We start from the raw sequence: 15,602 nt of genomic DNA, 5'->3' as shown, positions 1-15,602 counted from the left end.
TCACTCCCTCTAACCTCTCTGCATGTTTCCCCTCAGCTGCTTCTGACACTTACACTGTTTTTTTTTTTTTCTACTGAATCAAAAGTCCCTTTTATTAGCAGAGGCTCTTCTTTAGGCAGACTATATATATATATATATATATATATACACTCTGCCTAGTGAAGAGGAACTAAAAAGCCTCTTGATGAAAGTGAAAGAGGAGAGTGAAAAAGTTGGCTTAAAGCTCAACATTCAGAAAACGAAGATCATGGCATCCGGTCCCATCACTTCATGGGAAATAGATGGGGAAACAGTGGAAATGGAAACAGTGTCAGACTTTATTTTGGGGGGCTCCAAAATCACTGCAGATGGTGACTGCAGCCATGAAATTAAAAGACGCTTACTCCTTGGAAGAAAAGTTATGACCAACCTAGATAGCATATTCAAAAGCAGAGACATTACTTTGTCAACAAAGGTTCGTCTAGTCAAGGCTATGGTTTTTCCAGTAGTCATGTATGGATGTGAGAGTTGGACTGTGAAGAAGGCTGAGCGCTGAAGAATTGATGCTTTTGAAATGTGGTGTTGGAGAAGACTCTTGAGAGTCCCTTGGACTGCAAGGAGATCCAACCAGTCCATTCTGAAGGAGATCAGCCCTGGGATTTCTTTGGAAGGAATGATGCTAAAGCTGAAACTCCAGTACTTTGGCCACCTCATGCGAAGAGTTGACTCATTGGAAGAGACTCTGATGCTGGGAGGGATTGGGGGTAGGAGGAGAAGGGGACGACAGAGGATGAGATGGCTGGATGGCATCACTGACTCGATGGGCGTGAGTCTGAGTGAACTCCGGGAGTTGGTGATGGACAGGGAGGCCTGGAGTGCTGCGATTCATGGGGTCGCAAAGAGTCAGACATGACTGAGCGACTGAACTGAACTGATACACTTCATGCTTGTTAGGACAGACAAGTATTTAAGTTTACAAAAAGTGCATGGTACTGGCTAGTCCATAGAGACAGGAAATGGAGTCTGCTCAGTCCTCTAGGTGCTAACCCCACCTGATGCTCTTTCACTCCTCCTGTGGGCTATAGGAAGGATGTATCAAAACCTAATGCGTTATCAAGCCTTAGTGAAATTTAAGCAAGGTCAGCAGAGTTGACAGCTGTTTTGCCTCTCTTTCTTTTCCTAGAAATGTTGTGTAAATCTTTTTGGAAAAAACAAACAAAACCACCACCACCAACAAAACACAACAGCAACAAAACAGGACAACCCCCCCCAAACTTCTTAGTGCCATTGATTCCTTTGCATTTTAAACATTTCACTTTTGCATTTTTAAATAAAAGTGAATAAAATGGCTGTTTGCAAAGGTGACCAAGTGTCCAAGGGCATGCATTCATTCAACTGTTGGCTCCATACTTACAAATGCATGCCCTTGGGTATGGCAGTCAACCTCTCTGTGCCTCAGTTTCCTCATTTCAGATAGATTATTGAAGGAAAATGATAAATACTTACCTTATAGGGTTGTCAGGAGTAAATGAGTTAAACTATGGAAATTATTTCAGAATAGAGTTGGCACTCAGTAAATATTTGATTAATTAATGCAATTTAACAGAATAAATATGTTCTAGAGTAGTTTCAACTTTGATTTTTGTGCAGTTAGACACATTGCTCTTTAGTAAGTGGAGACAAGAATCTGAGCTCATGGGAGATTTTTACAAATGAAGTGGATCAGGCATTGATGTTAAAGAAAAGTAAGAAAACTTCATGGAGAATGATTGAATGCCACATTCTGAGCCTGGCATTTTTCAAGTACCATTGCATATAAATCTCCTAAGAGTTCTTCTGAAGTAGACACAATCAATTCCACTGTGCAGATGAGATAAAAGAGCTCAGAAATGTTGATTACCTCAAATCACACTTACCCCAGCACCAGTCAGGGGTAGAGGTAGGATTCTAACCCTATATCATTTAAAAACCAAACATAACATGGAAAAAGGAGGAAGGTAGATTGTGCAAGTGAAGTGATTTTATTAAAAGGTGGTTACTGAATGGCTCATTGACAAGGTTTATGATCCAAAGCTTCCCAGGTGGCACAGTGGTAAAGAACCTGCCTGCCAATGCAGGAGATGTGGGTTCAATCCCTGGGTCAGGAAGATCCCCTGGAGAAGAAAAGGGAACCCACTCCCTTTTGTATTCTTGCCTGGAGAATCCCATGGACAGAGGAACCTAGGGGGCTACACTCTATGGGTCACAAAAAATCAGACATGACTGAACCCAGCACAGTTACAATGATCCAAATATGGTTTGACAGCTCTTAGAACTAGCTTTGAGGTAGAGATTCAGACTACGCATGATACTTTTAGTCTAGTGGAGAATGCCATTGCACATAACAACAACACACTCACAAACCATCAGAGATAGAAAGCGACCCAGAAAACCATTTAGTCCAACCTCCTCCGTTAACAGCTAAGAGACAGAAGTGAAATGGCGAGCTCAGTGTCATATAGGTGATTAGTGGCTGAAGTAGCCAGGATTCCTCTGGTCCCAACACTCCTTCCCTTGGCAGCATGTGGGATAGCCAACTGGATCACCATGTTTTTAAACCCACCCATTTGGATGCATGTAAATTCTTGTTCATTTTAAATACCCCAACCCCTACTTTGGCATTTAAATCTAAAACAAGTATTAGAGTGATTCTTAAAATTCATTGGGAATATATAACAAATAATAAGAATATTCTCTAGTGAAAATAAAGTTTCTATGATCTAGAACCTTCTTTTTAAAAACTGACTAAAATTCTGGGATTGTTGTATTTTGTCAAACAAAAATAAAAATTAAATATTGTCTGAGTAGGAAAGCCCTTTAAAGGAAAATATTGCTCTTCTTCACACAGAGAGGCATTAAAAAGTTCCTAAACTTTTTTGTTGTTATTGTTATATTACATTCATTCACCAAATATTTACTGAACAGCTAAAATACCAGGAGTCCTACCTTCCTTGCATATTTCACAGCACCCATTACAGTGCTAAGCTTTCGGTAGTCATCGATTGATTGGTACTATCTTCTCCCACGTTCAATATATTAGAAGGCTTCAGGACAAAAGTCACTGAGGTTATGTCAGCTACTATTGATGTCCTGGAGGTGATGGGTATACAGGTTAAGGATATGGAAGTGAAGGAAGGAGACAGCTCTTGACTATTCAATGATTGTGTTGTCCTGAACCATGCAGAATAATATGCACTTTCTTAGTTATAATCAGTAATGCAAAGTCCAAAGTTTCATAATTTCTTTCATTGTGCATGCATCAAAAGTGTATAATCAATTGTACTACTTCTTAGGCTGGCAAGCATCAGGCTGTCTGATGGTAGCCATATTGAACAAAACGGCATTATCTAATTATGTCATAGTACACAGTTCTATCATAGGGCCAAATCTTGTTCATGCAGGTTATAAAAGACAGATAAAAACCACATTATCCACTGCTTCAGCAATACTACATTGTTATAAACATAAGGAAGCTAAAAGTGCTAAATCTTGGGCCACTCAAGCTTTTTGACCTAAACTTCAAAGCACACAAAACCTAACTATGGTAGGAAGGGTTTTGGATTGCTGGAATGTGGAGAGAAAGAAAGTACTAAAGGGAAAGATGAAGAAGAATGGAAGCACACAACTTTCAGTGATTTTTATAGTAGACACTTAGCTGGTCAGCAAATAAACTGGTAACTGACAAGAAATTGGCATATGAACTAAGTGAGTTTTTCAAGCAAAACATCCTGGAATAAAGGAATGCTAGTAGGCTGAATAGGCAATGAAACCACAATTAGCCACAGACTGGCTGGATATCAGCGGACCTATAAAACCTAGCAAAGATTTACCTGCCTTACTGTGTAGAGGGTGAAGCACAAGTTCCGGCAGATGATATTGAAAAGTCAATAATCATGGAGCAATTGATCTTAATTCATCACATGGGTCTCTCCACTTTCCTTCAAGTACCATAGCAAAATTAACTTGTGGTTTAAGGGACCAATGTTACAATCTCAAGGATCTTTGTTCTACATTAGCCATTCAGTGGAAGAGGCTTGGCGTGGCATCTCTAAAAAGATCCACAAAGGTGATATCAGGCCAACACACACTCAGGCCTCAATTATACACTTACAAACACAAGAGATGATACATGCCATGATAATGTAGATATCAATATTTAATGGATATTCACTATGGTAAATTCAGCAAATTTCACACTCAGTAAGTTAGTCACCAATACTGGTGATGCATGGTGCTAGCTAATTGGTTCTGTTTTCCTGCCATCACAGCTTTGAAGACATAGTTTAAACCCTTAGGAAATTCCAAGGACATTATGATTTGAATTTTCATGAATACACTCTGGCAACTGGTCTGTTAAGTGCTGAACAGTTCTGCAAATCTGGCTATCCAGATTAGTTAGTAAACACTGTCTGCTCACTGTCATAGGGAAGGATGGTTGACGGTGTACATGTGATTAGTTCAAATACATTCTGAAGACTGAAAATATGCCCATCCACTGTGCTAGACCAAACATGCTGCCTTTATTTAAAGAGCTTACTGTCTATTGAAGCATCCTGTAATTTAGAAATACAGTATAATTATATTTAAAGCAAATATACATAATTCATCAATTAAAGATGTTTTCTAGGTACCATTGATTGCATTCAGCAATTTTCTATGTAATTTTCAAAGATTCTGATTCTCAGTATAATATTGATTGTAAGAGTTAAGATGCTGTTTGATCTATTATGATATCAAAACAATAATAAAAACCTAATACTTGGTTCCTACTATCCACATTTTTCTCTATTCTAGACCTTTGGCTCATGATGACAAAATGCACTACAAATATTAAAGCAGTGATGAATTACTTTGGTCTGACCTTCCCAACACCTACATGGATTCCAAATATTAACAAATGTCTCTTCACATAAGTTATGGATAACTTGGGAATTAGCTCCCAGGATGCTACGAGCAAAAGGTAAGTCATTCTGTTGGTAACAGTGTCACTTTTGTAAATTGATCAAACATTGCTTTCTACAGTTAATAGACAAGTTACAGACCCCAGAAGATTTTAACGTTTTCTTCTTTCTTCTGTAGATGCCTACTTTGTTCCCAGTTCACTTATAATCACTGTCTGAGAAGAGAAATCAACACTAAATATTTAAGGATAATGAAAATTTAGCCTGAACATCTACTTGCATGAACATTGCATGGGAAAGTTTTCCTTTAGCTGCTCTGCAGTACCAGTATCTGAGCCCGTACATCCCACTGAGAAATATAAAAGAGTCCCAAAGGGCAAAATTAAGGGTAGACAACATCTGACCTCAATCATGGGCGTCAGGATAAGAAATGCATAACACATGGTCACAACTCAAAAGCAGTGATGTCAAGGTTACTGCAGAGGATGGCAGCTGTTCAGTTGGACATCTGGATCTCGGTGGCTCCAGAACCGATTGTTCTCACATGAGATCTGTCCATGAGAAGCTCAGCCCATCTTTAGTAACAGTTCTCAGAATTTTAATGAAATTTTCATGTAATGCCCAGCGAATAATACAATTTTCACATGTACAAAATATTCTTGTTTCTGGAAAGTAAACGTTGCCCAAAAGCAAAATATTAAAACAAGAAGGATTATTTTGGGTTGTATGGCTGTGCCAAACTGACTCTTCACCTTTAGTGTTTACAGTGGGAAGACATCAAGGACAATGGAAGGGTTTGGCTGTCTTCCTATATTATTTGATACTATCTAAATATGCACAACTTTGTACTTACCTTTTGAAAGTTCACTTTCCTTCTCTTTTCTGAGAACAATAATCAGCAAAATGTTGATAGACATGACAGGTTTAGCACGTGCAAGTCTGCTATATCAATTTCAAATGGTGTATAACTATTACAATTGGTATGCAGGAATTAAGAAGTATGAGCACATTTAAACATACATATCCAGCTAATCAAATATATCAGCACATTAAGTGAAGAAATTATATTTAAATTCTTTAAAATTATAAGGTTAAGATTGGTAATATGTACAGAAAACCTTTTTTAGCCAATTAAACAAGACACACTAGATTCACACTAATTAATGAATGGTATGGAAATGTGATAGACAGAAATTAATGGAAAAAATGCTTTCTTGGATAGAAGGTCACTAGTCCTGAGTAACTTATGAACATAACTATGTGGTTGGCACAGTCCCTGATCAACAATGGGAAGATTTTCCAAAGCGTATAGCAGCAGGTGTAATACATTTGTACATTCAAAAGGCTTTTATAAAAAAATTATCTATATATCTACCTGGTATGAATTTCAAACCCTAAAATTACTGAAGACATTTCAAACACAGTTGAGGTGTTATGCTATCTGCAACTTATTTGGTTTTGTTATTTATGCAAGACCTGTAAATTGCAGTAATTTTAGTGCTGCTGTTGGTTAGCTGGCGGTATAAGTTCCTCAGCAAAGTCTCTGGATGGGTCCTGTCATAGTGTGGTTGCTCAAAAAACAAGCACTCTTCCAAAAACCATACTTCCTTTGATGGATGGCATAGTGTAATATTTAATTCAAGTGTTCAGAATCTGAAAGAAGTGCTTGAAAAGCTTTAGTTAAGAGAACTGGAGACTTCTGGATAGATTTTGATTTAGTCCATTTCTAAGTATATACAGGGATGGGGAAGCAACCTGATTTGAAACCAGTCAAATGATCAATAATACATAATGGAGGGTAAAAAAATGTAAGATAAAAAGCCAAGACAAATTCTATTTAGCAATTAATTATCAGAGGATAAAGAGATGGAACAATGTAATAAATCTCTGGTCTCAGTTACAGACAATGAGGAAAAGCTGGATGAGACTTAAACATTCAACAGTCATTAAATCAAAATCTTTCTTAAAGTGACAATGTCAGTCTGGAAATGTTACTCTGACACACAATGGATGACTGTGAGCCATTGGTATAGACAGGAAAAATTGAAATCACATGTAAAATGACAATATAGAACAAATGCCCCAAATCTCTCAAGTTCCTGGGAGGAAACAGGATAAAAATTCAGCCCCAAAGAAGTTCACATCCTTTTGATAATCAAATATTAGTATGCATTTCACCAGAGAGAAGAGCTATACCTGATTTAATTAGATGTCCTGATGATGATTCTGAATGGTTGACAAGCTCTTGTTAATAGAAGCTTGTTAGGTGAAGCAAAGGAGAAGTGACCTCTAATAGTAAATCAAGCACCTTTGGAAGCTGCTTTATCTCCTTAACCTAGGTGACCTGAGGGAGTCATAGTTTGGATACTTGGGAGAATATATATTAGGAACTGGAAAATGATTGTTTTGTTGTTGTTGTTTTGGGATAGACTAAAACTCAGAGATGGCTGCAATCAAATGAACTTTTAAGTTCATATGACTCTTGAACTTTAGCATTCATCAGTATCACCTAGAAGACTGATTAGAACCTAGACTGCTGGCACTTCCCCAGTTTCTGAATCCTTAGGTCTGGAGATGAGAAATTTGTAGTTCTTACAAGCTCCTAGGTGCTTGCTATTGGTGCCACTGGTTTGGGGACCACACTTTGAAAACCAGTGCTGTAAGGAATACTGAATAAAAAGATATGTATTTTCCTCAGAAAACTATGATTTGTCCTCAGTGGAATCTAATCAGTAGGTTTACGCACAGTTAAAATTTTAAAAATGAGCAATGACCCACCACTGTTGATTTGGAACAGTCAAACTAACCTCACCAAAGGCTGCTCCAATGGAAAAAGCGGGAAACTCTTTCCACGGTACACACTGGCTTTACTGGCTGTGGTCTTAAGTCAAAGCACAGAATGAACCTTGGCCAGCAGCATGAGGTCTCGCAAGTTTGCAGCTGTTGGGAGGAGACTGCTCTGCCAGTGACTCTGGGCAGGAAGTTCCTCCTTAGAACTGATGCATCTATTTTATTCAGCTTGGAGTGAAAATAAATAAATAAATAATAAAAAAGAGGTCAAAGTCTCTGGCTTCTCTGAACTTCTTTCAACTGCCTGACCTCCCCAAAGCCACCATGTTAGATGGCTTTGCCGCCACGGCTGCTTTACTTCCGGTAACCGACGGCTCGAGGTTCCGCGGGATGGGAAGTTTTCAAAATGGCCGTCATAAATCACACCTGTGGAATAAATAAGATGAAAATCCCAAATGACAGACAAACACAGGGCACTTAGACTGAAAAAAATATCTGCAATAAGGCCACTCTGCATCCCAGTCCACACGGCCAGCGAGCAGGCCGTCAAGAACATTAAGGAACAGTGTCATTTTCATCAGAAATGGGCCTTTATGGTGCACAAGTTCAACAGCACTTCTCACAACGCTGCTTTCCAGGATCTTGCATCAGATAAAGGTTGGAGGGCTACCGAATTTTCTTCTTTCAAGTAAACACTTTAAGATATTGTTGTTGAAGGCGACACAGCTTCCTCTGTGTTCATATCATTTTACAGAACTCCTGCCACTCTCCATTCCCTTATTCAGCTAAGTGCTCAGCAATAACGGACAAACAAAATCTAAACTAGCGTTACCACTACCCTAGGGATAACACTGAGTAAGAGTTATGCAGTATGATCTGATAATAGCTGGCTTTGGGAGCTGAAAAAAAAATATCTTGTAAGGGGATGTATTAAGACATTTAGATTTTAAATCCTAAGTCCAACATGACGCATAATTTGGGAATTGCTCTGTTGGCTTTAAGGTTAAAAAAAAGGGATAGAAATAAGTCCTGATATATAAAATACATATTTTTGTTCAGTCGCTAAGTTGTGTTTGACTCTGTGACCCTATGCTGGACTGCAGCACGCCAGGCTTCCCTGACCTTCACTAGCTCTTGGAGTTTGTTCAAACTCATGTCCATTGAGTCAATGAAGCCACCCAACCATCTCATCCTCTGTCACCCTCTTCTCTTGCCCTCAATCTTTCCCAGCATCAGGGTCTTTCCCAATGAGTCAGCTCCTCTCATCAGATGGCCAAACTGCTTAAAAAACAGCTGTGTATCATCACACAAAGATGAAGAGAAACAATCTTGTCTTACCAAGAGAAGTCTTTCACACCTAGTTAACCGACCAGCCAGATCATTAAAAACAACTTGTGTTTCATGTGTTAATCTCACGAACGCTTTATGGTTGCATTGTCTTGGTATCTTGAAATGCATGCCCAGGCACGTGAGCATGACTCCGGTCTACAAGCTGGCCCAAATCAAGGACACAATTGGCTTCCAAAGATCCTTGAGGAAATGACTATGGATCCCATGGGAAGAAATGAGAGGAACTTGAAGGGAAAAAATATTTCCATTTGAAATATATTAAGTCAAGAACAAAGAGAGATGCACTATCTTGAGGTACAAGTTTTCATGCTATTGGCCAAGTTGGGGCTTTTAAAAGCCATTTGAACCCTTGGTGGCTTCAAATGATTCAGAGATAAATTGAAATATTTGCAAGAGGGGAAAAAAAAAGACTGTAATTTGATGGAAAACATATAAAAATAAGATGTGCCCCATTGTCACAGGCAAAGCCCATAAAAATTTCACAGGAAATAAAAATAGAATATGGGTAATAAAATAAAATCTAACTTTTTTCCCCTTGGTCCTTAGTCTAGTTCCACTTGCTTATGGTCCTCAGTCTAGTTCCACTTGCTTATAGCATGCAGAGGCCTCCAATCTGGCCTTTCCGACCAGAGTTCCCAGGGCCAAATGGCCATTCTGGACAGAGCTCTGATGGGCTATGCCGAAGGCAACTCACAACACTGATTCAAGATGATGGTAGTGGGCCGTGCGAAGAGACACCGCACCCAACACTGTGATCCGGGGTCTCAGCGGCCCAGCTGTGCCCCCCTCACCAGACCCCAGCGCCCTCCTCTCCCTGCTGCTGGGACCCCTATAAAGCAGCCCCACCCAGGGCCAGTCCAGGAGACTGTGTCCTCCAGAGCTCATACCTCTTCATTCTCTGATCAAAGAATAAAGCTCCTCTTTGCTTCTCATTCTATTGGCTTGATCAACACTGGGCAGAAGGACCCTTGCTGGGGGACCAACTCTGGAGGCTTGGTAACACTTTCAAATAAAGCATGATTTTATAAAAACATGAAGTCAGAATCTAAAGGAGATTGTCCAACTAGTTACAAATGAACATGTTATCCTTCTTTCCCTCAAAATAAGATATTTTCTCTTATGACATCTGAACTGGTGGTGGTTTAATATCCACTAATTTTGTTTAAAAAATACTGCTTCAAGCCAGTATTCTGATCTTTTATTTTCAGTCGAGTATACGGATGACACAGAGCTCCTATATTTAAGGATAAATGGTAATTTTTGCTTTTTACTTAAAATAATGCCAGTCAAAATGCTTTACCAAAGGATGAAAAATGAGAGTGTATCAACTCGTGAGGATCTATGGAGAGATGATAGAAGACAGTCTGGGCATAAATGTCCACCATCTGCCAGTTTGAGGAAAACAGCATTCATTCCAGGGAATGTATGCAACCAATGCTGAAGAACAGCAAGTTACTGTTACAATTACAGGTTATAAATGTATGGCTCTAATTTGACTACTGCAGCACTTTTTTCATGCCACCACCTATATGCTCAAAAGCATAAGGTTTTACATTCTGAAAGGTGGTATGTGCATGCTAAGTCGCTTCAGTTGTGTATTTTTGTGACCTTATGGACTGTAGCCTGCCAGGCTTCACTGTCCATGGGATTCTCCAGGGGATCTTCCCTCCTCCAGGGGATCTTCCCAACCCAGGGGTGGAAGCCACTTCTCTTATGTCTCCTGCATTGGCAGGCAGGTTCTTTACCAGTAGTGCCACCTGGGAAGCCCCTGAAAATCGGAGGTCATCAGATTATATGTTTGTTGTTTTTACTGTCCTCCTGAACAAGAACCAACCTGCTTCTATGTTTAGAAATATCACATATTCCTGCAGAGAGCAAGGCAGCAAGTTCAAGCCGATGACTGTCTCATGGCTTTGGACTATGTCAGAGTTAAGCTGTATTATGGAGGAAAAGATACCAGCCACAGAAGTATTCCTGGGTTTTCAACCAGGAGGACAGTCAAAGACACGTGACATTCAAATCCTTTTAATTGGCTGGTCCTTAAAGACATGAAGGTGTTACAAACAGCAGTCAGCCAGCCCCTTCACTGTAGGCTACAGAGACGTATCAGACTCCAGAGGTGAATACAAGAGGCTGACTTGGCAAAACTCCGAGTGACTTGGTTTGGGTTTGGATTTGGGTGGGACGTGGGCATGGGGTGGATAGAAGCACAGAGGCTAAGATGGGGACAGATGAGATTAGAACTTGAAGGTTCAGCTGGTTTTACCAGAGCACAGCAAATTCGTTTACTTTGTTACTGATCAAAAGCAAGGGAGACTTCCTTGAAATTTATTTGGGGGCTTAGAATCCAAAGTTCTGCTTCTAGATGTAAGCACTTCTCCTAGCCTTAAATGAGATGTGTTGTGTTTTGTACGGAAGTGAAACTAAATGGAATCTTTCATGGTTTAAATTTCTTTCCTCAAATAGGGAATAAGCTGATATGTTTTTACTGCTAAACTTTCGGGAACTTAAAAGTTGAAAGATGTGACTATTTTCGTATCATACTTCAGAGCATGAAATGCCTTTAAATACAAACTTTCCCAAACTTACTTTCCAGCTGAAGGTTCATGGTCTACTTTTGATCCAAGAAAACCAGATGCTTTCATGAGAACAGCTTCCACATTTGAAGGCCATGAAAATCACATTTTCTGTTTTGTTTTAAATTGAGAGAAAACACTGGGACAGTTTGTTTGGGGAGGGGTATAAGACTTTTGGAAAAGGAATAGCTTCCTCAGTGATCATTCCCATTCTTGGCCTTCACCATATAATGTGTAGTTGGGCTTATAGTACAAATTCTCAGTAAAACAATTTGAGATATTTACCCCTTCCTAAAAGGGGGTTGTAAAGTAAATACAACACCTAATTATATGGAAGATTTAAGTCCTACACAAAACAATTATTTGTTTTTTAATGAAAAGATTCGATATAGATTAAGGAACATGTAATCACTGTGATTATAAGAATGCTTTAATACCTCTGACCTGGGCTTTATGCATTTGCCACAGTTGAAAGGAGGAAAATGAAGAAAAAGAGACTTAACTGCATTCTTAGCTAAGCAGGGAGGTGCTTTTTATCCACATAACGTTTAAATTCAAACACCTTACATGCACGGTTTTGTTCAGCTATAGTAAAAATAGTAAATATATCTATTAGTAAAAAATATGTAAACTGTAACAAGAAGGAAGCTTCAGGATTCTGGTAAGCTGGATGCATAAGATGTTATATAACCAACTGGTTTCCAGCCTTCAAATCAGACATTAGTCAAGGAAATAGTAATAACCTTAGCCAATGGGAAAAACATCAAGCCAGATTTCTCCCAGCTGTGTTTCTCCCATCTGCGGCCTTCAGTAACTTCAGTGGAAGTTTAGTGTGTTTAGGGAGAAAGATGGCCAGAAGAATCAAAATTATTAAACTGGAAAGGTCAATCTTCAAATTAAGTCTGGGATCACGATCATTTCCAGAATAAGGTTTATCCTGTCCAGTGTCCTAGTGCTACAAGCAACATGGCTGACCAGCCTCAGCTCAATGGGGCTGATATCACACGTTATCCTGCCAAAGGGGTGAGTAAAGGGAAAACCATTCTGGCTTCTGAAATGTACAAACCAAACTATTAGTGTTTCCTTAGCATTCCTTTTAAATTTCCAACTCAAGCTTATGGTGCCTGCAAGAGATAGGAAAAATCTTCAGAGAAGATAGGTCCTTGGATTTAACTCCACATAAACAGAGGGCCAAGGTATTTCAACAAAACTGTTGCTCACAAAAAGTTGACTTTGCCTTTGAAGTTCTTGTGTGTTCCATACTTAAAGTCAGACACCTTCATTCATCCAACCATTGTATAGGGACTTCAGTAATATACAATGCTTTTTTTTCCAGATTAAAGAAAAAAAAGGCCTTTTATAAGATCCTTTTCTGTTATAAAATCATCACCTAACTTGCTTTCAAGGATGTGCCAAGTACATAATCTGAGCTACCTCCACTTTTCAGGCTTAACTGGCCTGATGTAACTTTTTTTAATGACCACAGATTTTTAAAAAATGCTAATAATGCTTTTTTCCCCCCATGAAAAGCTAATAATGTTTTAGATCAGTTTCTATTAAAGAGAATGGACCACATGAAGTTCCTAATAATGCAGTAAATGAAAAGCTATCTAACATCTACCTGTAGGATTTAAGTAAAACCTGTTAATTTCTCCCTTGTTTTCTTCCCAGTCATTTAGATCCACGTAGATAAATATGGTATTAGTTAAAACATCAATGAAAATACTGACATAATTTCTCAATATCCCAGATATTACCAAAGAGTAATAATTCCACTTGCACTGAAACCTCTGGTGCTCATTAGCACATTAGCAGCTCCAAGTCTCAAGGTTAAGGTTAGACACAACTAAACCAAGCCTGCTTAGTGGTATCTACTCCAGAATTTCTCCAGCCAGCATGAGCACATCACTCCTTTTTCATGTAACTCCTAATGCCAAATAAAGTTTGGGACACGCACACCTGTTTTGGGGTCTCATTTTCCTTCGTAACCCCATTATTAGCCTATAGCAACAACTCAGCAAAAGGTTTTTGGAATGAACAAATGATAAAATGCATGGCTGCATTATCAGAGGTTGTATACGTTGTAAATTGTGAAGTAAAACATTCTGTTTTCTGTAGTAACCGTTGCATTTGAGTTCATGGAGAATTCCATTTCTTCTGTACATTTAAATACGGAAAATTAGGAAAACATATCTTGAGTAGAACAAGAAACATCTTTATGAAATGTGAGAGCTCTAAACAGCAAGTAGATTTTAACAAACACAAAATGTAATGCACATTATGAAGACACTGCTTTATTGTCCTTGTCTCTATTCAGAATCTTTCCATCATGACCCAGTGGGATTTAGTTCCTGGCTATTTACTCTTATTTAGCATTTAATAAAAATCTTTCTTCACTGGTAAATCAGCATGTAAAGAGAATAGGTTCTTAAAAACACTTTGATGTTGAGAAAGGCTCTTAAGATACTCAAAGAATTCAGACAGATAGTAACAGATTATACTAGAACTCTTGGAAAGTAAATCTCATGGACACAGGAGTTTGGTGCTATGATTCTGGTCAAGTAAACCAAAGAAGGTCCAGGATATGACCGGAGTGATCACAGTGGGATATTTGGCCACAAAAAGACAAATAAATAAAATATGCTACAAATTCTTTATAACTCTAACAATTCAGATTTCATTTGTAAATTCTTCATTGTTACAAAAATGGATGATTGGAAATAATTTTAAGATACTGCACGTAGTAACAGACTGCTGAGATGATAGATGTTAACAATCCTGAGCGTTTGTTTATAAAGTGGACTGTCTAATATTATATATGCATATCTCCATGACATGTTATAACACATGATAATTTATGAGGGAGAAAGCATCAAAATAAAATCACTTGTATACAAATGCTCCCTGAATTCAAAGTGCCGGCAATTTCTGCCTCAAGGAGAACTCATTTTCCTCTTTTTCAGCCAGTCATTTTTGAAAGACCTCAATTATAAATCTAAATTTTGGTCAGAAGAATATGACTGACTACACTTGAAAATGGAAAATGCAAGGTGAAAAATATTCTTCTTTCTCTGCTGGTGTAAGTTGCCAGTAAGTTAGCTGTATGTCATTCACGAGCTGATATTATTTGGATTGGTTTAACTTATATCATCCACAAAGACCAGCTGCACTGTCTTTCAGTCAGTGTTTGGCAATGCTGAAGAGCAGAAGCTGCAGACATGTCTGCTAGATTATCTGGGCCAAACTGTGGCAAGGATACATATACTATTATTTGTAAAACACTCAGGTAAAGTAACTAATTACATTTTGCTGTTTTTGCTTTCGTATTCCTCCTTTCTGGGTTGTGGACTTCTTCCATCCATCAGTAAACTTGGGGCATCTTCCTTGATTGAAGGTGAGTCTGGAGCAACTGTTCTTTGAGTAAATGCTGGCAGGGTAAGAGAAAAGAGAAAAATACACCTGGATGAATATAATCCCTGGCTTGACAAAGCTATAAGTAATCATTGCATTTGATTACTAGTTTTCTGTAAGCTTTACATAGACTACCAAATCTTCAATTGAGGAATAAAATAATTTACTATATTAAAAAAAACCCCACATATTCATGTCATTTGTTTGTTTTGGACTTGAAGAGTGAGGGTAGAAGGTGGGTGTTGATCAGTATATAGTGACATTAAAGCACACAGACTTTTAGAAGAAGAAATCTGAAGGGCTTCCTTTTTATAGAAACCTCTGTTTTACACAAAAGGAAACTGAGACTGGATGTGGAATCTAGGTTTGTTTTTCTACCACCTCTTACCTCTCTCTGAGCTCCAGACGCCTATATCCAAATACATCGGTCAGTCCTCCCACTTGGTTTCTTCATCTCTGCTGCCTGCCTATCCCCTTGGTCTTCATCATCTTAGAAAATGATATACTCATCCACCCAGTTTCTGAAACTTTGGTTCCTTCCTTCCTGTGGCCTGCC

General features: G+C 38.6%; 1 protein-coding gene across 1 annotated transcript in view; it reads right to left on the bottom strand.

Moving 5' to 3' along the window:
• Positions 1-13,913: 13,913 nt before the first annotated feature.
• The window catches only part of CEP128 (centrosomal protein 128), a 73,633-nt gene continuing 71,944 nt past the window's right edge, over positions 13,914-15,602 (bottom strand). Inside the window, exon 5 of the mRNA XM_040227570.1 lies at positions 13,914-15,062. Within this exon, the coding sequence (XP_040083504.1) occupies positions 14,935-15,062 (128 nt within the window). The 3' untranslated portion in view covers positions 13,914-14,934. The remainder of the gene's footprint in view (positions 15,063-15,602) is intronic.

This window comes from Oryx dammah, unplaced genomic scaffold (genome assembly GCF_014754425.2).
Source record: "Oryx dammah isolate SB20612 unplaced genomic scaffold, SCBI_Odam_1.1 HiC_scaffold_26, whole genome shotgun sequence".
NCBI lineage: Eukaryota > Metazoa > Chordata > Mammalia > Artiodactyla > Bovidae > Oryx > Oryx dammah.
Note: the sequence above shows the minus strand (reverse complement) of the source record. Positions and strands in the feature narration are given on the sequence as shown.